Source organism: Pseudopodoces humilis, chromosome 21, assembly GCF_049639895.1.
Source record: "Pseudopodoces humilis isolate 2021_Gansu_Grassland_sample_001 chromosome 21, ASM4963989v1, whole genome shotgun sequence".
NCBI classification, from domain to species: domain Eukaryota; kingdom Metazoa; phylum Chordata; class Aves; order Passeriformes; family Paridae; genus Pseudopodoces; species Pseudopodoces humilis.
The window spans coordinates 312,501-331,319 of NC_142220.1; the positions used below are offsets into that span (position 1 = coordinate 312,501).

Here is an 18,819-nt window from a genome sequence, read left to right on the forward strand (position 1 = left end):
CAGGGCGAGGTGCTCGGCAGTGCTGCGCCCACTCCTCTCCAGGCGTTGGGAGCTGGGGTGGGGGGCCAGGCTGCGCCCCAGCCCGTTGGTGCAGCCACTCACCAGCTGGTGCTTCTCACAGGTGCTGCCAGCGCCATTGCGGGTGCTGGGTCCGTGACTGTAGGTGTGCTTGTACTCCTCAGCCAGGTCCTTCCCCAGCTTCCAGCGCTGCCACCGCTTCAGCAGCTCTGCCTGCACCTGCGGGCAGCAGCTGTCAGTGTGACCCTGTGCCCCTGCTGCCCCTGCCCCTACTGTCCTGCTCACCTCCTTGTTGACAAAGCAGTAGAGAATGGCCACTAGCATCCCCTGGGAAGAGGGAGGAGAGGTGTAAAGTGCATAACCAGGCCTCAGTCTAGTCCCTCCTGAGACTCAGTCTCCCCATGGAGGGCTGGTCCTGTGGGGGCTGGCCTCACCTGGAAGGAGCTTAGGAAGAGGTCGAAGAAGAGCTTGACGTAACGCAGCGTGCCCTGGGCATGCTCATCTGTGATGAAGGCGAAGACCACCTCGTGGATGCCCAGCAGTGGGATCAGTGTCAGTGTGGACTTGGCCAGCCTGTGGGATGGGGTCACCGTGTGGACACACATGCGTGTGCACCATGGGAACACAGGGTGAGCCAAGTGCAGCACCCACCTGAACTTGTAGTCAGTGTAGCGCATCTGGTGTGCACGGAGCTTGGAAACAAGGATCTGAATGATGCGGATGAAGATGAAGAAATTGATCTGCAATGGAATGGAGTGAGCCATCAAGAGCACAGGTAGTGCCAGAGGCAGGGGCAGACAGGACACCTCTGCTCCCCTGCCCTCAGCAGCCTTCTCAGAGCCATCTTGGGGCCTGTGAGAGAGACATCGAGCAAGGGACTGCAGTGGGCTCACCAGGATGGCCAGGAACACGGGGAAGCGAAGGATCCACCAGAAGCCCATGTTGTTGTTCGTGGACCAGCACCTGCAGAAGGGAGGGATGGGGACTGCCAGGAAGCCCCTTGACCAGGCAGCTGCTGGAGTCTGACATGGCATTGGCAGCCTGAGCCACGCAAGCACTAAGGCCCAGCACCTTGCTCCTTGCATGGGCAACGGTGTGGAGTCTCTCCAAGGCCATCACAACATCCCTACAGTCCCACGTGCACCTACCTGTGCCCTGTGCCCCCCTCCAGCCAGCAGCTGGAGCTGGTACTCACTGTATGTTTTCGTAGAGGAACTTCACGATGACCCAGGGAATCAGGAACAGCATGGGCGCCCCTGAGGGGAGGTGAGCAGAAGACAGGTGAGGCACAGCAGGGGACAGGGTCAGTGGGGCCAGCCCACCCACACTCACCCCAGCCGATGCACAGATAGAGGGTGAAGTAGCTCCTCTCGGAGAAGACGGCCACCACCAGCAGGTTATGCAGGTAGATGCCTTCCACCAGCAGCCAGCAATAGTTGGCCACGATGCCGTACTGCATGAAGACCGTGGCTGCCCGGCAGCCTGCGGCTGCCTGTGGGCAGGGGTCAGGGCTGCAGCACTGCAGCACGCAGCACTGCAGTGCTGCAGCACTGCCTGTGTTTGTGTGCCTGTGCCCCCAGTCCCACCAGTGCCACCAGACTCGTCCCACTGGTGCCCTCAGAGCAGCCAACCCCCTGCCCCACCAGCACTGCTGTCCCTGTCCCTGCCAGAGCCGCACTGACCTCGTCGCTCAGCCAGACCTGCACGTTGTAGCCATCGATCTTGTCACTGTAGTGGGTCTTGAGCAGGGCGTCAATGACCAGCACAGAGACGCCCTTCAAGATGAAGGAGGCGAAGAGGTTCATGTGAATGTAGTTCCTCATGCAGTGCAGCTTGCTGTGGATTTGGGGCCATTGTCAATGCCTGTGCACAGGCCCCTGGCCTCCACCTGCCCACCCTGTGGACAGCCATGCCCAAACTCCCACCTGAAGCCCAGCAGCAGGGCCAGGGCAAGCAGCAGTGCACACAGGGACACAGAGTAGCCCACAGTGTACATCACCTTGAAGCTGCCATAGGTCTTGGCAAATTTTTCCTGGAAGAGGAGGGAGGGAGTGAGAGCAGGGGCAGATGGGGGGGCAGACAGGGACCCCCACACCCCTGCTACCCAGATTTACCCACCTGCGCCTTTAGGTCCTCGTCATCCTGCTCACACTGTGTAGCATCGCGCAGGGACTGTCCCCGTGGCCCTGTCACCCACCGTCCGTCTGGCCCACAGGTCTTGAAGACGTGTCTGTGCTTCACTGTGAGGGGAGGGGATGGTGGGCTGTGCCAGCCCCAGCGCCCCTGTGGGCAGCGTGCACTGGCCCAGGTGTGACTGCCTGCAGCAGCACACGCACACAGCACACAGGTGTCCCCAGCGCACAGGTGCGCACGTGTGAGCACACTGCACATGTGTGTGAACACTGCACGTGTGTGTGAACACTGCACACGTGTGTGAACACACTGCACGTGTGTGTGAACACTGCACACGTGTGTGAACACTGCACGTGTGTGTGAACACTGCACACGTGTGTGAGCACACTGCACACGTGTGTGAACACTGCACATGTGTGTGAACACTGCACACGTGTGTGAACACTGCACACGTGTGTGAACACTGCACATGTGTGTGAACACTGCACACGTGTGTGAGCACACTGCACACGTGTGTGAACACTGCACATGTGTGTGAACACTGCACACGTGTGTGAGCACACTGCACACGTGTGTGAACACTGCACATGTGTGTGAGCACACTGCACATGTGTGTGAACACTGCACATGTGTGTGAACACTGCACACGTGTGTGAACACACTGCACACGTGTGTGAACACTGCACACGTGTGTGAACACACTGCACACGTGTGTGAACACTGCACATGTGTGTGAGCACACTGCACATGTGTGTGAACACTGCACATGTGTGTGAACACTGCACATGTGTGTGAACACTGCACACGTGTGTGAACACTGCACATGTGTGTGAACACTGCACATGTGTGTGAACACTGCACATGTGTGTGAGCACACTGCACACGTGTGTGAACACTGCACATGTGTGTGAACACTGCACATGTGTGTGAACACTGCACACGTGTGTGAACACTGCACACGTGTGTGAGCACACTGCACACGTGTGTGAACACTGCACATGTGTGTGAACACTGCACATGTGTGTGAACACTGCACATGTGTGTGAGCACACTGCACACGTGTGTGAACACTGCACATGTGTGTGAACACTGCACATGTGTGTGAACACTGCACACGTGTGTGAACACACTGCACATGTGTGTGAACACTGCACACGTGTGTGAGCACACTGCACACGTGTGTGAACACTGCACACGTGTGTGAGCACTGCACACGTGTGTGAGCACACTGCACAGCTGCACATGCACATGCATCTCCCCGCTGTTACCTTTCTGGTACCAGGGCAGGAACCAGGGGCAGGGCACACTGGCTGTGCTGTTGGGCATCGTGTCAGGCCAGCATGAGAACTTGTCGAAGGTGCGGTTACAGACCAGCTCTGCAGAAGGATAGGAGCTGGTGGCGCTTTGGCCTCACCCTCTCTCTGGGTGCTAGGACCTCCACTGGCCCCTCTGCTCTATCCCCCATCCTGCTGGGACTGTGTTGGTGGTTCCTCTGCCCCATCCCCATCTCAATAGGACCCTGTCCCCACCCCATCCCACCAGAAGCCCACTGGACCCCTCACAGGCACTGACCTGTGGGCGCAGGCAGGCGGCTCATGTTACGCCGGCACTCTTCGCTGTACTCCTTCCATCTCTCAACGACATTATCCGTGATCTGGGCAGAGGGGCCCTGCGGGCACCAGGGAGCATCACCCATAACACGTGTCCTGCTCGCAGGGGCCACCATGCTGTGCCAGGCAGTGACCCCAGCTTGGGGACAGCCACAGGCAAGTGCAGGCCAACATGTCATGCCATGCCATTCTGTGCTGTGCCATGCCATTCTGTGCTGTGCCATGCCATGTCTCATGGATGGCAGGGGAGGCAGAAAGGGGCATCAGCTGCTGGACCACATGCCATGGTGAGAGGATGCAGAGGGATGGGTGGATCAGTGGGAGTCCTGTGGGCTGAGCATGGGGCAGAGCACCCTTGTGTACAACAGCCCATCCTTACCTGGCAGCAGAGCAGCAGCAACAGGAGGGTAAAGAGATGTGGCTGGGACATCCCTCCTCTGGACCACATGCATAGGACACAGCGCAGGACACACGGCTTCCTACTGGCCCTCAGCAGCTTCTCCACCCTGGTGGTGACGGCCCTGGCATGTGGGCAACCCTGTGCAAGATTCCTGGTCACGGGGACTCCTGGGACAGAGCTGGGGGACATGGGGCTGGGGGCAGGTGGGGATGGAGACAGCCACTCTGGCACAGAGCCAGCCCCAGTCATGGTGTCCTCATCCTCACCCGACCCTTCTTGGTGTTCACATTCAGCTATTTGTCCACTCATTTTTTCACCAAGCACCTGTCTTATCCACCCCAGGATGGCACTGGGACAGTGACCATGCAGGTTCTCTGCCTGCCAAGCCAATTTCAGCCCCTGTGTGGCTGGGGTGCAGTGGCAGTGCTGCCTCCAGACCCCCAGAGAAAACCTGGGCTGGTGCCACCCACACTGCTGCTGGGACCCAGCTGCGCATCGTTGCTAAATCCTGAGAATGCAGGACCCCCATGGTGGAAGGGACCCCTCCTCACACCTGAGCACCCTCTCAGGCAGAGAGGCTGGCACCTGGGCTCTCCCCATCTCCATGGTCTCTCGGACCTGGACCACTAACACTCAGCTGTGGTCTCGCAGCAGCACCCACTGAGGATGGCAGTGCCAGGGAGCCACGGAGAGCACGGGTACCAGCAGGGATGGGAACACTGGCCATTAACCCACAGGGATCCTGGCTCGTGGAGCTGCTGTGGCTCTAGGACAAGCTCAGCTGGGCTGTGCCCCTGTGGGTCCATCTTCCCCAGCTCCTGCCAGTGACATGGGGACATGGTGTCCGGGTGCTCCACAGACCATGGCTCACGAGGTGCTGTAATTCCCTCCATCCCCCTAAGCCGGTTATGGGGCTCCTGAGCAGGATTTCAGCTCTTCCCACAAGAGCCCATTATAGCACGGCCCGGCTGTGTGGGGTGAGGGCAGCTGAGCTGGGGGGGATGGCATGGACAGCAGTGCCAGTGCCACCACAGGCACTGTGGCATCACCCCCAGCCCCTGGGCCCCCCCTGGGCACCAGCCAGAGCGTTGTGCTCCCCAACCAGCTCTGCTCCCAGGGCTTGCTGCTCTGCCCGTGTCTATTTTTATCCCTGGGAAAGTCGTGTTTCCTCCATCCATGCAGACCCACTTGCCATGTCGCAAGTGGCTGAAGGAGAAGCTCATTAATCAGCGCATGGGGCTCCAGATGCAGCTTGGGGAGCAGGACCTGCGATGGCCTTATTTAGCCAGTCCCAGGACAGAGGGAACGGTCTCCTGGGAAGTTCTCACTGGGTGGGCTCTGTGAATATGGACCTCTGTTGAGTGCCCACGAGCTACCTGACCATTCCAGAATTCCTGGTTTTGTCATCACTCCACCCCACCCAAGCAACACTGTTGCCCCACCAGTATCCCTGTCTTAGTCCCTCTCCCATCCATCTCAGGATCCCTGTCTCTTTCCTCCCATGCTGGCCCCATGCCAGCATCCCTGTCCTCGTCCCCCTGCTAGCCTGATCCCACCATCCCTGTGCCCCCCTCCAGCCCCACATCATTCCTACCTGTCCCATCCCGCTGCCACCTATGTCCCAGTCCCACAGGAAGATCCCAGTGCCCGTCCCTGGTCAAGCATCAGTCCCTGCCCTGGTTGTGAATGCTCCTCCAGGTCCACAGGTCACAGTGACTTGCTGTCAGCCCCTCTGCGCAGCTGGGGAGCAACTTTGGGGCAGAGGTGTCGCTATTTTTAGTTGCTGCAGTGGGATTTAGCAGCAGGGAGGCCTCTGCCCTGGACTCCCCCCATCTGGCAGCCGCTCCCCGGCCCTGGCCCCACTGTGGCCAAGCCGGGCAGACTGCACTGGGTGAGGGGTCCTGGCACAGGGGCCAGTTATGCTCCTCGCCCCAGCACGGGTCTTCCCCCTCACCCTGCCCAGGCCCTTTGCCCCAGCTGCCTGTGGCACCGCACAGCCGTGGCACCGTGCCGGATCCCCGCTACCCACAGGACAAGGGCTCCCTGCAGACAGGCAGCTGTTTCCAGCAGAGATGTGGGCGTGCAGAAGTAGCCATGGACCAGCTCTCGCTGCTCTGGTGCCAGTGGGCAATGGCAGAGAGGGAGCAGTGTCTCCGTGGTGGAACAGCAAGGTCTGGAGTGGCTGGGACCACTGGCAGCACAAGCACCTCCCCAGAGCTGGCACTGCCCAGCAGCAGTGCCTTGGGCAGCCGCTCTACCAGTTGGACGTGCTGCAGCCCCTCTCAGCTGTGTCCTGGGTGCCAGAGGCAGCCGTGCACGAGGGACCTGACCCCACATCCTCACCACCTCCTCTCACTCTGCTCTGTGCAACTGACTCCCAGTGCCACATCCCCTGCCCTGGCACCTCATCCCCAGCTGGGGCTGGGCTTTGGGGGATCCCCCACCACACCAAGTCACAAGCAGTGGGTGGAGAGTGCTGAATTGATGCCTCTGAGGGGCTGCAGTGCATGACAGTGGCTGTCCAAGGGACTTTTTCCCCATATTGGTGTTGGACAATGTGGTATGCTCCTGTGTCACAGTTCTGTGGCTGCTGACCTTCATGGAGCCCAGGCTGCAAACACCCAGTATGGCTCCACTTGGAGCCATAGCCATGAAGAAGAGACCTTGTGCTGGGAGAGCAGGAACAAGAAGCCAACACTGGTATGGCTACGTGCAACACCACTTCTGGTAGCCCCAGTGCTGGGAGCCAGAGGGGTCAGACACAGGCACCATCATCTGTCCTCAGAGCGGGGCTGTCACTGGCGTCTCCATTTGCCTTTCCCAAGCCAGCAGTGCCACCCCTGCAGCCACAGGGGCAAAGCAAGGACCCCTGTTCCCCTGACTGGTGCCCCTGTGGCCCCCAGCTGACCTGCATCTGATGGCCACTGCCACTGGCCCCAGGGTGGTCAGGAGGCAGGGGCCAGCCTGGGCAGGGTGCAGGGCAAACTGAGGACCTGGGTGCACTGCTGCCATGGCATTGGCATGGGAATGGATATGGCATTCCATAGGGAATGGATGGGAAAAGGCCTGTGTTAGGATTTTGCTCCCACTGATGGGTGTGCAGCCTCCATGCTACCTTGCAGCAGCTCTGTACCAGCATGGACCTGCCTAGGAAGAGACTCTCTCCTCGTCCCATCGTGGTCAGCTTACCCTGGGGATTTTGCCAACCTAGCCCCTCTGGCTTTGCTGCCATTGCACGTGTGAGAGAACGAGCTCCACATCTGGGATCACTGCAGCCAATAGTCATGTGGATCAGTGGCTCAGTAAAGTCTCCAAAGGACACTCATGGGCATCTGCAACGTGACCTGGGAGCACCATGGCACAGCCAGAGCCCTGCCCAAGTGCTGTGAGGCTGCTGCAGTCCCACAGGCCCTGGTCCCACAGGACTCTTCTCCACCCAGTGGGGTGAGAACCTGGTCTCCTGTGAGCACAGTCCTGCACCCAGCACAACCCCGTTGGCCTGGAGGCAGCTGTGGGGGCTGTGTGGCCTCTGGACATGGGGATTAGCCCCCCGTGTGCTAATGTGGTGCTTTCCACGGCTGGCTTGGCTTGGAGCTTGGAGCTACATGCCAGCACGGCAGGGGCTTTGGCACTTGGCAGGGGAGGGGACAGTGCTGGGCCAGAGCTGATGCAATGCCAAAGGCAGCCTGGCCCTGCAGATGCTGCTCCACTTTCCACCCTGGACCACGGCAAGCGGGGCAAGGCTAGGGGAGATGGCCATGGCACAGAGACCCAGGAGGCCTGTCCTGCACCATCCCTGCCCCGTGTCTGTGCTTGGGAATGTTTCCTACTCCCCTTCTCCATTCTTTCCTTGAGAACTAAGTACAAGGAACTTTGGCAGCAGAGGCACAGCTGAGCAGCCCGGAACAGTCCTTGTGCTGCAAGGCTGTGACTTGTTTGCACAGAGCTACATGATTGTGGAAGCCCTGAGCAGCAGCACATGGAGAGAACAGACGTCACCAGGCACTGGTGATGTCAGATTCTGTGGCACCTTGGACCAAGAAAACCCAAACCAGCCCTGACAGTGTTTTTGTCAAAAGCAGCATAGGATGCACAGAGGACAAATGCTCTTTGCATCACCTCCACTAACTGCCTGGTCACCACAAGGCAGTCAGGGGGCACCTGCACAGCTGCCCTGTACCAGAGAGGGACCATGATACAGCCTGGCAGCAGCCAAATTACCTCGCTGCCCAGCTGGCTCTGGCAAAGGGATGCTGAGCCACACAGCACCTCATTCCTGGCTCAAGGAAAGGGATGTTTTTGTTCATCACGTTGCATGAAAACCTATGAAACACAGAAGGAAGGCACAAGAGGCACAGTGTGACACGTGTGGTTAGCATGTCACAGGGGAGGCACAGGGCTGGGAAAAGCCTAGGAAAAGGTCAGTGCAGACAGGCTAGTGCGCACACTCCCCTGCACTGGGAGCTCCACACCCGCCTACCCGACCAGCACATCTGCAGCCCTGGGTACAGCCAGACACCAGCCCCAGCAAGGCAGGGGGTGCTGGGGGGACCACACATGCCCAGCCACCCACTGGTACCTGCTGTGCACAGGCATGTGCACTCGACCCCAGTGCTGGGGTCGATAAACAAGCACATGAGGATGCAGGATAAAGCAGGATGCAGTGGTGGAGCAAAAGGGGATGGAGCTGAGCAGCCATCCCATCTTCCCTGTGTCCGGATTCCCCTGCCCCTGTCCTTGCCTGGCACAGCAAGGTGCATGGAGATGCTGTGTTCAGTGGCTGGTTTTAGCCCTGTGCTGCTGATCAGGGTTTGTGGTCACATTTTTTCATTAACTATTTTTAATCCACGTTTTGCCTATTCTCCATTCAGCCTTTTCTCTTTTCCCCTCTCTAGGCAACAGAACATTAAAAAAAAAAAATGCACCACAGTGTGCGGAAAGGAGCAGGATTGGTGGGAAGCCACTAGAGCTGGCAGCTGGGGCAGCACTAACATGCTGACAAGGGGTCCTGCGGGCCCTAAATTTTCCTGCTGATGCACAGACAAAATCACAGGGGAAATCACTGAATTTGGTGTGGGTCAGGACACCCGTGGCAGGCGCTGCATGGGGCAGGGTGCTGTGCCGCGGGATGCACGGCAAGGGCTGAGCAGAGCAGATGCTCTGTCCTCAGGCCATCCTGTGCGAGGGGAGCAGGCTGACCCCCGCGGCCCCTGCTTCCCTCACCATCCCGAGGGGAGTGCAGTGGCGGGCAGAGGGGACCTGCAGCAGCTTTGAAGATGCAATTGCAACCAGGAGGACGGCAAGGTCACATACCCGACATGTCCTGGTTAAACAAAGCCATTTACCAACACCGTGTTGACACAGCAGAGCTTGGGACAGAGTCACAAAGGGCACTCGCACCAGGCCCCCGTAATACCCAGAGAGTTTGGGGAGAGCTGGGAACTGGCAAAGTGTCCCCTGCTTCGGCCCCTCGGCAGGAGACCTACGGGCACGGCTGTGCCCACAGCAAGGAGACCACGCGCGTCCCACCCCGACTAAGGGCTGCTCCGGGAATTACTCCCGACGCGACGGAGCTCAGCTGGAATCGCTGGCCGGGGGCTCACCATAGCCAGGGCAGAGCCCAGGGGTGCTGTGAGTCTGACGGCAGCGCCCCTGCCCAGGGACGCCAGCGGCAGCGGTGGGACGGGAAGCGGGCACAGCTCTGCCGGGACCCCAGCCCAGAACACCCGTCACCCAGGGGCTCATTTTCCCCAGGGCCGGCTCCCAGCATCCGGGCGGCTCTGGGAGCCGCCGTTCTGGGGTCCCGGGGCTCAATTCGTGGCCCCGGGGTTGCGCAGTCGTCACTCGAATCCACATCCCCGCGATGGGACGCGCGACATCCCGAGCTCGGCGGCTCTGGGCGCTCCCTGCCCTCCTCCCTTCCTTCCCCGTACCTGTCGGGGCTGGGCTCGCGGCGGCTCCCGAACGCATCTCGGGACCGGTGGGGACCGGGTCCGGCGCACTCGGAGAAAACTTTAGCGGAGCCGCGACGGCAGCGGCTGTGCCGACTCAGGGGGAGGGACCGGCTCGGGGGGAGGGACCGCGGGCGCGGAGCCACGTCCCGCCGCCCCGCTCCTCCCGCGGGCACGAGGGGGGCACAGCCCGGTGCCCCAGCCCCGCCCGAGCGCCTGGCGCTGCCCCCCGCATCAGCGGCGGTCGCTCTCGGGAGCTGCGGGAGCGCCGCCGCTTGTCCCTGCCCCGCCCCACTCCCGGGCACCGGCTCGGCTCGGCGGAGGGGACGGGCGGAGCGGCGGGGGCAGCCCCGGGGGAGCAGGCCGGTGGCCCGTTCCTCCGGGAGGTTTCCCCGGTCCCAGCGCGCCGCCCGCTCCTGCCGTGCCCCGAGCTGGCTGCTCGGATCCCCAGGGACCGCCGCGAGCCGCCTCGACAGCCGCGCTCCGGCCACCGCCGGCCGTGACGGGTCAGCGTTTGCCGCCCCTGTCCCGCTGCAGGTAAACACAGCCCGGAAAGAGCGACGTACCGGGACCGGCTGGGGCTGAAGGGGGATCCGGGGGAGCCCCCGGCCTCGGGGTGCCCTGTCCCCGCCTCCCGGCACGAACACATTTATTTACCTTGAACCATTCAGGACCTGTTGGTTAAGCCGGCCGTGGCAGCACTGGTACAGCCAGCACGGACCCCGGGCAGCGCAGCCCCGGATCCCCCAGAGCTGCCTCCCTCGGGGTCCCACGCTGTGCAGCCGCCGCTGGCTGGAAGCCCCCGTGGGTGTGAGCAGAGGAGCTCGGGCACACGCTGGGGGCTGCGGGGGCTTTGGGGGAGGACTGGAAGCCCCCAGCTCTGGCAGGTGGGGGCAGAGCCGTGCCCTGGGGGAGCCCCTGCAGCCAGTTGCGGGGGCTCTGGCAGAGGGCAGGGTGGGACCAGGGGGCAGCCAGCACAGACACGGGCACAGGCTGCTCCCAGCCCCATGTTCTCTGATGCTCAAGAGACAAGTAGTGCCCTCGCACTGCAGCTGTGGGCGCTGTGCTCACGGCTGTGTCTGGCACATCCTGTCCTGCCAGTGTGATTGCTGCAGCTCAGCTGCCACAAGGGACCTGGTGAGAAGGTACGTGCACACCGGGACCACAGGGCTGGCACAGCTGGGGGGACCACAGCTCGGCTGGAATGTCCCTGCCACTGGCCATCGTGGGGCAGAGCAGGACTCTGTGCTGCTGGGGAGCCGTGGGGCTCCAACACTTTCCTGCTCCACGCTGGCCTTTGCATGACACAGAGCAGCACCCATCAGCCCCAGGAGCAGTGCTGCAGGACATGGGGGATGAAGAAGCATAGCCTGGCAGGGAAGCCTCCAGCTAGTTGTGAGGAGAGGGCCCAGCTCCGTGAGCACTCACTACCCATGGCCTCTGCTGCAGCTGGGCGTAAGCCCAGAGTGGTGATGCCAGTTAGCATCATTAGGCCTTGTTAAGGTGACGAGCTCTCACTGCTCTGCTGTGCCAGTCTGCCTCTGTTCAGCCTGCTGGAGCCCAATTACTGTCACATCCAGGAGGCAGCTCTCGCAGTGGTGGCAGGCACTCTTGGCACAGCCCTACCCTGGAGCTGCTGTCCAGCTGAGACCAGGCAGAGCATAGTGCAGGGCCTGGCTGTGGAGCCTGCCCACAGCTCCCTCTGCACATGGGCCCAGGGGTGTTGGGCACAGACTGGGGTGAAGATCCCCTTCTTGGCATTGTGCCAGGGGCCAAGCCTTGCTATCCTCTCTCAGCTCTGGGGGGCTCAGCTCTCAGCCCATGCCCTCAGCCATGAAAAGGGGGTGCAGCATCTCTCCTCTCCTAACAGGACATCTTCACACTTTATTATACCATCAAGGTCTCAGATATTCCAGTTCTTTGATTTCTTGGGGCCAGCACACACAGGGGTGCACATAGCGGAGGGGTTGGTGTTCACAGCCCCCACCCACTGGGCAGTGTGGGGTGAGGGGCTGTGAGGGGCAGGGGTCTGCCCAGCCCCAAGGTGAGTGAGGCTGCAGAGTGGTGGTGGGGGATGCCCCCACAGAGGGTGGATCCAGTGTGGGGTAGGTGCACTGTGGTGAGTACTGGGTCCCCAGGCAGGCATTACCAGGCTCTGCCAGAGCAAGGCCATGTTCCCCACCATCATTGCTATGAGGCACAATCCCTGATGAGCCCAGCAGCCAGCGGCACTGAGGAGTTTTGGCCAAGCAGAGGCAGAGGGTGGGAGGCCAGGAGCAGGGCAGGAGGTTCAAGCTGCACTGGGGTCAGGGAGGAACATGAGGGCTGAAGGCAGAGGGAAGACAAGGCCTCACATACACTGCCCCAAGCCCCAGCCCCACAGCTGTGGGGTCAGCAGCACCCCCAGCTCCATGGGCTCTGTGACGAGGTACAGGTCTCCCTACTCCCTGAGACAGCACAGTCCTGCTTCTAGGGCACATCAGGGACAAGGCTGAGGGGGGGCAAGGACAAAACTCAGAGCCAGTAGAGAAATGGGAAGACAGAACCTTCCTCCCACAAAAACCTCCAGAAGCAGTAATGCAGAGATGGAGATGCTGAGAATGGGAGTGAGAGAAGAGGTGAGTTTTTGAGGGGGTTGTTGGCCACAGGTGCTGGCAAGGCACAGGAATAGAGTTGAGAGAAGGGGGAATGGCACTGACCCCAGAGAGCAGAGAGAGGTTCTGGGATCTTGGGGGTGACCCACACGCTCACCCCCCTGGGGCAAGGCAGGGTCCAGTCCCTCAGACTCAGGTGGTCACTTTGATCCCAAAATATTTGCGCAGCTGCTCCAGGAAGAGAAAGGTGAGAACAGTGTGAGGAATGAGCCGGACAGCAGCAGGAACAAAACCCTGGAAGGGGACAGCAAGAAGGGGAAGAGTCAATGCCTGCCAGTGGTTGTCCCAGCAGCCCAACCCCGGCAGCAGCACGACTGAGCAGGCACGGGTCAGCACTGGCCAGGCTGTGGAGCAGGCGCTGTCACACCACGGCCACCACGGTGCACACAGGTCTCAGCACCATGTGCTAACCCCTCTGGTACCTGCACTGCTGGTGGGAGCTTAATGGGTGCAACAGGGCCACAGCTGTGGTGCCTGGGCCCAGGCTGAGACCCACTGAGGCCAGGGCTTGATGCCACACCAGAACCTGGAAGGTCCCCTGCCCCAGGAGTGTTCAGAAGCACAACTCCTGCTCCCAGCTCAACCCAGCATACCCCACCCATGCACCCTCAGCCAGGTACCTTGTAGAAGGCAAGCGGTCCGAGCTTGGCAGTCTCCATGGCACAGTGAACGACACCCTGGAGTGAGAGGTTGAGAGATGAGGTGGGAGGGGCTGGGAGGCAGAAGCTGGCACACAGAGATGGGAGGAGAGGCAGCGGCAAGGTGGGCAGCTCACCTGGTACTCTCCGTGGGAGTTCATGAGGCGGGTCTTGAGCACATCCAGGGGCTGGCACAGGAATGTGGCACATATACCCTGCAGAGAGTCATCCAAGTCAGGAGACCTCCGTGCCAGCAACTGCTGTGGTCACTGGAGAGACTCAGAGCCACGCTGGGACTCAACCTCAGGCCAGGAGCCTCCTGGAGCCAATGTGCCCGGCCCTGCCCTGCTGAGCCCAGAGTGGCAGCTCTGGCAGCCCCAGCCTGACACTCTGAACCTGGCTGCAGGCAAACCCAGCCCCAGCTGTCCCCCCAGACCCCAGCCCTACTCACAGCGATGAAGCTGGACAGGAAATGAGTGAAGACATTGTCTGACAGCAATCCAGTTGCAAGAACCAGCTGCTTGGCCTGGTCATAACAGGAAAGCTACAGAGACATGGTGAATCAGTGACATGTTCCCCCTTCCTTCCCACACCAGGGACCATCCTAGTCCCTGTCTCAGTCACCTACCGCCCAGCAGAGCTGTCCTACCTGCCCAACAGTAACAAGGGCCCCGCGGGCCGATGCCACTGATGCTCCTGCAAAGAGTTTCTTCAGGCCCTCTGCGGACAGACAGATTTGGATCAGCACATTTCTCTGCAATCACTCACACTCCATTACTCTGGGAGCCTCCTTCCATGCCCAGTCTGTGTCCCCAACTCCTCACACAACCCTGTGTGAAGCACACCATAGCAAACGGGCTGAAGGAGCAGGGAGTCCTTCAAAACAGCATGACCTCCTTCCTGCCTCTGCTCATCTGCTGTTCCAACTTTCTCTTGGCGCTCCCAGCAGGTCACCCTTTCCCACCAAGTATGTGCAGGCTGCCAGGCCCTGCCACACCTTGCCCAGCCCCTGCCAGACGATGCAGAGTTGCCAGACCCTGCTCTCCCCTGGACTCCCCCAGCCCCAAGGGCATTCCCAGGCTCTCTCCCTGCCCCGGCTGAGCGATCTTCCAGGGTAAGCCCTGACCCGGCACCTGCTAGGACACCGGAGCAGGCTCACCCACACGGCTGGCACGGCCTCACCTTCCCGGAGGACTCGGTACATGCCATCCAGGGCATGGGAATAACTGGAAGGAGCGAGAGGGGAAGAGGTCAGGGCCCAAGGCCTCCCAGCAGGGCGGCAGCCCCGCCGCTCCCCCCCGCCCCGGTTCCGGCGGGTCCCCGGGCGGCGGCCCCGGCCCAGACCCCGCCGCGGTGCTCGGGCCGTGCCGCCGGGGCGGTGCTGCCCCCCCGCGGCCCCGCCGATCCCGTCCCACCGCCTCCCGCCGTCCCCCCGGCCCCTCCAGGCCTCCTCTGCCCCGGCCCCTCACTCACTTGCGCCGCTGAGCCGGCGGCTGCTTCATGTCATTCTGCATCCTAGAAGGTAGAGCACTGCAGGTGAGGGGGGAGCCGGTACCCCACTGTCCCCTGCAGCGCCGGGGACCCCAGCACAGGGCAGTGGAATTGTGTTGCCCGTTTACAACGAGCCAAGAAAGTTGCTTTCCGTCTCACTCCCCTTGAGGGTCACAAATGGCTGGGTGCTGTCACCAAAAGGCAGAACAGCTCTGGCCACGGTGGGCACAGAGCTCCAGGCTCACTGGCCATGGGGGCAGGCCGGCCAGGAGAGATGTTTGGAGCACCCCAGCAGCACCCACCACCCCAAATGCTGTCATGCACGGGCCAAAAGCCCCAGTCATGCAGACAGAACTGACCTGACGTTCACCATGTCTGCTGGGGTCCCCACAAACCCGCCAGCGAAACCTGTGGCCAAAGAAGAGTTGGGTCAGGGGCTTATCCATCCTGAGGGAGCCAGGGCCAGGGGCCTCACAGCCTGGCTCACCTCCTGCTGCACCCAAGAGCACTTTCTGGTAGAAGGGGGGAGGCCCCTGTTTGCCCTTGCCCAGGTGGTTCTTCGCACTCTCATAGATGCCAAAGCGAGTCAAGGAATACGTCATCTGGATGAGGGGGAAATAAGCGACTGTGTCCCTGGCACAGGGCAGCTCGTCAGCTGCAGCACGTGCTGCAGGAGCTCCACACGCTCACCTGCCGACACAGCGAGGCGCTGAGCCCGTTGTAGAGAGCCAGGAAGCCGTCGGTGCGGATCACATGCATCGCCATCCCCGTCATCCGCATCTTCACCTCCTGCTGTGTCTGCAGGTGGACCTGGGGCAGAGCGCAGCAGCGTCAGCCCAGCGCTGGGCTGGGCAGGGATAGAAGCGCACTGAGCAGGTGTGGATTTGAACACGTGCCAGGTTAACAGCACTTGCACAGGAGCCAACCGCAATAGCTCCTGACACCCCACACCAGACTGGCCCAGCCTGGCACCTGAGGGGTGGAGACAGTGAGGGAGAGAGGAGTGCCCAGGCACCTGCCGGCAGCACCTCCCAGGCCCTGCCCTCAACAGCCGGTCCCAAGGTGAAGGGCAGTGCCTGCTCCTCGGGCCACCTCAGGGTGGAAGGTGTGGGTGGGTGAGCGAGTGCCCAGTGTGGGTTTGTTCAGAGGGATGCAGCTGGGCTGGTGAAATCACAGCCAGGCTCTGCGGCAGGCCTCCAGAGCCACTTCCCCTCTTCCCCGGTGTAGGAATCCCATAGGCAGGAAGAGAATCCCACAGCAGGCCAGGCGCTCCCCTTCCTGCCTGTAGCAGCCCAGCGCTTCCCACCATCACCAGGGGCAACGGCAACAGGCACGGAAGCTGGCTGGGACAGAGGAGCATGCTCTGAGCACTGCGGAGACCACATGTGGGTCAAAGGCCCCAGGAGATAAGGAGGGCAAAGGGCTGCTGTCAGGGTTCAGGCCCAGCTCCCTCTACAGAAGCCATGGCACAGCTGGGTCGTGGGACACACTGCAGGACGCTGGGAACAGCCACTGTCTCCAATATGGGGCAGCAGCAGGGGTGCAGGGGCCCGCTTGCGGTCCTCACAGGTGGATTTTGGATGTCAGGGACCAGAGCTTACGGCTGGTCACAGCCTGAGGCAGATGAAGTGGGCAGGGCAGGCAGAGCCATGCAGGGACACGGTCCACTGCCTGCAGTCCCAGGTCTGCAGGAAGGGCAGGAGGCAGGCAGGCATGGGATGGGCTGACCAGGTTGTGGTCACTGCTGATCACTGCAGGGCCAGCAGCCTGTGTGTGGCCAGCGGCTGCATGGAGTTGGCCTAAGGGCACAAGCACTCTGCAGGCGGGCTGGCCAGGGCCTCTCACTGGGGCCAAGGTCCAGAGGTGTAATGAAGTGCCCTTCGTCCCCTGCCCTGCCAGAGCCTGAGGCCCCTTGTGCCTCCCCAGGCCTGGCACCAGCCCCTGCTCTGGGGGAACTCTTGGCTAAAGGCAGTTCTATATTCAATAATCAGGTGTGAACTCTCTGGCAAAAACAGCTGGCTAAGCTGTGCTGCTCACAACTGCAGGAGCGCGGGGCTTCACATCCACACAGTACAGCATGGGGATGCAGCCCAAACGTCACAGCCATCATACTGGCTCAGAGACAGACCTACAGGCAGGTGCCAGACTAATTCCCTTTCTTAGCGCCTTGCCAGGGCACCCCACACAAGCTCCCACGGGCTGGCAGCCACTTCCACTGGGCAGACAGGGCCAGCTGGACAAGGCAACAAGCTGAGCACCGGGGAGGTGGCATTGCTCTGCCAGGGCTGGCTCCTCTCCTGTGCTTAGAACATCTTCCTCTCTCTCCGTGCCATGGGGTGGGAAGGGGCTGCCTGTCCCAGCCTCTCCCACTGTCGCTCTTCTCGCCGTTCCTAATAGAGCGACATCCCACAGGCATGGCCCTGGGAAGGGCAGGTCCTGTCCTGAGCTGCCTCTTCCCTCCCCCTCCGCAGCCTGCTCTGCTGCCAGGCTCGTCGCCACTTGGCTGGCACACAAGGCTCTGGGCAGCACTGGCATTTGCCCCATCCGTGGGTGCTGGCAGCACAGGGCTGCGCGCGGCGCCCTTTGTGCAGGAGCAGGCATGCCAGGTCATCTGCGGCGCCTAGGTGACATCTTGGCCGGAGGGCACAGAGCCCAGTGGGCCAGTGTCCAACACTGCTGGCCCCAGAGTCACTGCCATATCCAGGCAGGGCTGGCCAAGGCACCCTCCACAGCTCCTAGAGCTGGCACCCCGAGGTCCCCAGACCCCTCAGTCACACATGCACCCGTGACCCTGGGCTGTGTCGTGCGACCCCTCAGCCGTGTCCCTGCATAGCCGTGAATCAGCTCCTCAGAACCGACCCCCAGCAGCTGTTTCTCCAGACCACTACAGCTGTTCTCCAGCTCCCCCATTTGCTCTGGGACTCTCACAGCCCTTCCCTACCCCTTCACAACCATTTCAGGACCCTCAGGCCTGCTTCACAGAACCCCAGAGCAGCTCCCCATCCCCTCCAGTTGCTCCAGGACCCTCTCCCCTCCTGTGGCAGCCACTCCACAGTACCTCAGAGCCAGCCCTTCAGCTTCCCCGGGATTCTCAGAGCCGCTCCTCATCCCCTTGCAGCCGCTCCAGGGCTCTCGGAGTTCCCCCCAAGCCACTCCCCATCCCCTCAAAGCTGCTCTGGGACCCTCACAGACGCACCCCCGCAGCCAGGTCCCTCACAGGCGGTCCCACAGCCACCCCAGGACCCTCAGACCCACTCCCCGTCCCCTCACAGCCGCTCCCCCTGCTGCAGCCCTGTCCCCTACAGCTGCTCCCGGGACCCTCGGAGTGCGTCCCCATCCCTTCACAGCCACTTCCAGTCCCCCAAAGCCGCTCCAAGACCCACAGACGTTCTCCCCGCTCCATCGCAGACTCTCCAGGACCCCTACAGCCAGTCCCCATTCCCCCTAACCTCCTCCCCATCCTCTCACACCCTCTCCGGAACCCTCACAACCACTACCAGCCCCCCTATCCGACCCCCCCAACCCCTCACCACTACCGGTCGCCCATAACCGTCTCCCCATCGCCTCACAGCCCCCCCAGACCACCGCAATCACCCACAGCTGCTCACACTCGCCCTCCATCCCCTCAGCGGCCTCCCCACGCCGCCAGAGCCGCCCCTCGGCATGTCCCCTCTTCACCTTCAGCAGATCCAAGGGGTGGGTGCAGCAGGCGGCCCCGGACGACGCGAGGCCGCCGAAGTACCAGCGCGAAACGCGCTGCTCCGCCATGGGCGCCGCTTCTGCCAGAAGCCACGCCCTCACCGGGACAAGGCCACGCCCCCGCCCGTTAAGCCACGCCCCCGCCCGGTACCGGAAGGTGGGGCGGGCTCGGGACTCGCATCTCCGAGTCTGCGGCGAACGCCGCAACCGCCGGCCCCGGCATCC

General features: G+C 61.8%; 2 protein-coding genes across 5 annotated transcripts in view; both read right to left on the minus strand.

Moving 5' to 3' along the window:
- GCGR (glucagon receptor) overlaps positions 1 to 10,225 on the minus strand; it is a 10,477-nt gene extending 252 nt beyond the window's left edge. Inside the window, exons 1-14 of one of the 4 annotated variants that reach the window (XM_005530645.3) lie at positions 10,095 to 10,225; positions 4,141 to 4,299; positions 3,724 to 3,820; positions 3,420 to 3,527; positions 2,137 to 2,258; positions 1,944 to 2,050; positions 1,701 to 1,854; positions 1,351 to 1,510; positions 1,214 to 1,274; positions 912 to 981; positions 670 to 758; positions 453 to 591; positions 304 to 345; positions 1 to 237 (exon numbers count right to left, since the gene is read on the minus strand). The exon at positions 1 to 237 is cut by the window's left edge and continues 249 nt beyond it. In XM_005530645.3, the coding sequence (XP_005530702.2) occupies positions 1 to 237; positions 304 to 345; positions 453 to 591; positions 670 to 758; positions 912 to 981; positions 1,214 to 1,274; positions 1,351 to 1,510; positions 1,701 to 1,854; positions 1,944 to 2,050; positions 2,137 to 2,258; positions 3,420 to 3,527; positions 3,724 to 3,820; positions 4,141 to 4,209 (1,455 nt within the window). In that variant the 5' untranslated portion in view covers positions 4,210 to 4,299; positions 10,095 to 10,225. Of the gene's footprint in view, positions 238 to 303; positions 346 to 452; positions 759 to 911; positions 982 to 1,213; positions 1,275 to 1,350; positions 1,511 to 1,700; positions 1,855 to 1,943; positions 2,051 to 2,136; positions 2,259 to 3,419; positions 3,528 to 3,723; positions 3,821 to 4,140; positions 4,340 to 10,094 lie in introns of all 4 variants that reach the window. The other 3 variants (XM_088065402.1, XM_088065403.1, XM_088065405.1) reach the window with 3 other exon arrangements.
- Positions 10,226 to 12,764: 2,539 nt separating this feature from the next.
- Positions 12,765 to 18,705, minus strand: SLC25A10 (solute carrier family 25 member 10). The gene is made up of 11 exons (XM_005530698.3): positions 18,574 to 18,705; positions 15,586 to 15,705; positions 15,383 to 15,497; positions 15,255 to 15,303; positions 14,878 to 14,919; positions 14,587 to 14,630; positions 14,054 to 14,124; positions 13,856 to 13,948; positions 13,542 to 13,619; positions 13,387 to 13,443; positions 12,765 to 13,000 (listed from the first exon to the last, which is right to left on the minus strand). Exons 1-11 carry the CDS (start codon positions 18,661 to 18,663, stop codon positions 12,899 to 12,901), a joined length of 861 nt encoding a protein of 286 aa, XP_005530755.1. The 5' UTR covers positions 18,664 to 18,705; the 3' UTR covers positions 12,765 to 12,898.
- Positions 18,706 to 18,819: the final 114 nt, after the last annotated feature.

Excerpts from the sequence above, each read along its gene's own strand:
- SLC25A10 (XM_005530698.3), bottom strand. The coding sequence starts at position 18,663 with ATGGCGGAGCAGCGCGTTTCGCGCTGGTACTTCGGCGGCCTCGCGTCG. Across the intron at positions 13,949-14,053 it reads CCCTTGTTACTGTTGGGCAG|CTTTCCTGTTATGACCAGGC; the intron begins GTAGGACAGCTC and ends ATGTCTCTGTAG. Across the intron at positions 13,444-13,541 it reads ACTCCCACGGAGAGTACCAG|GGTGTCGTTCACTGTGCCAT; the intron begins GTGAGCTGCCCA and ends CTCTCACTCCAG.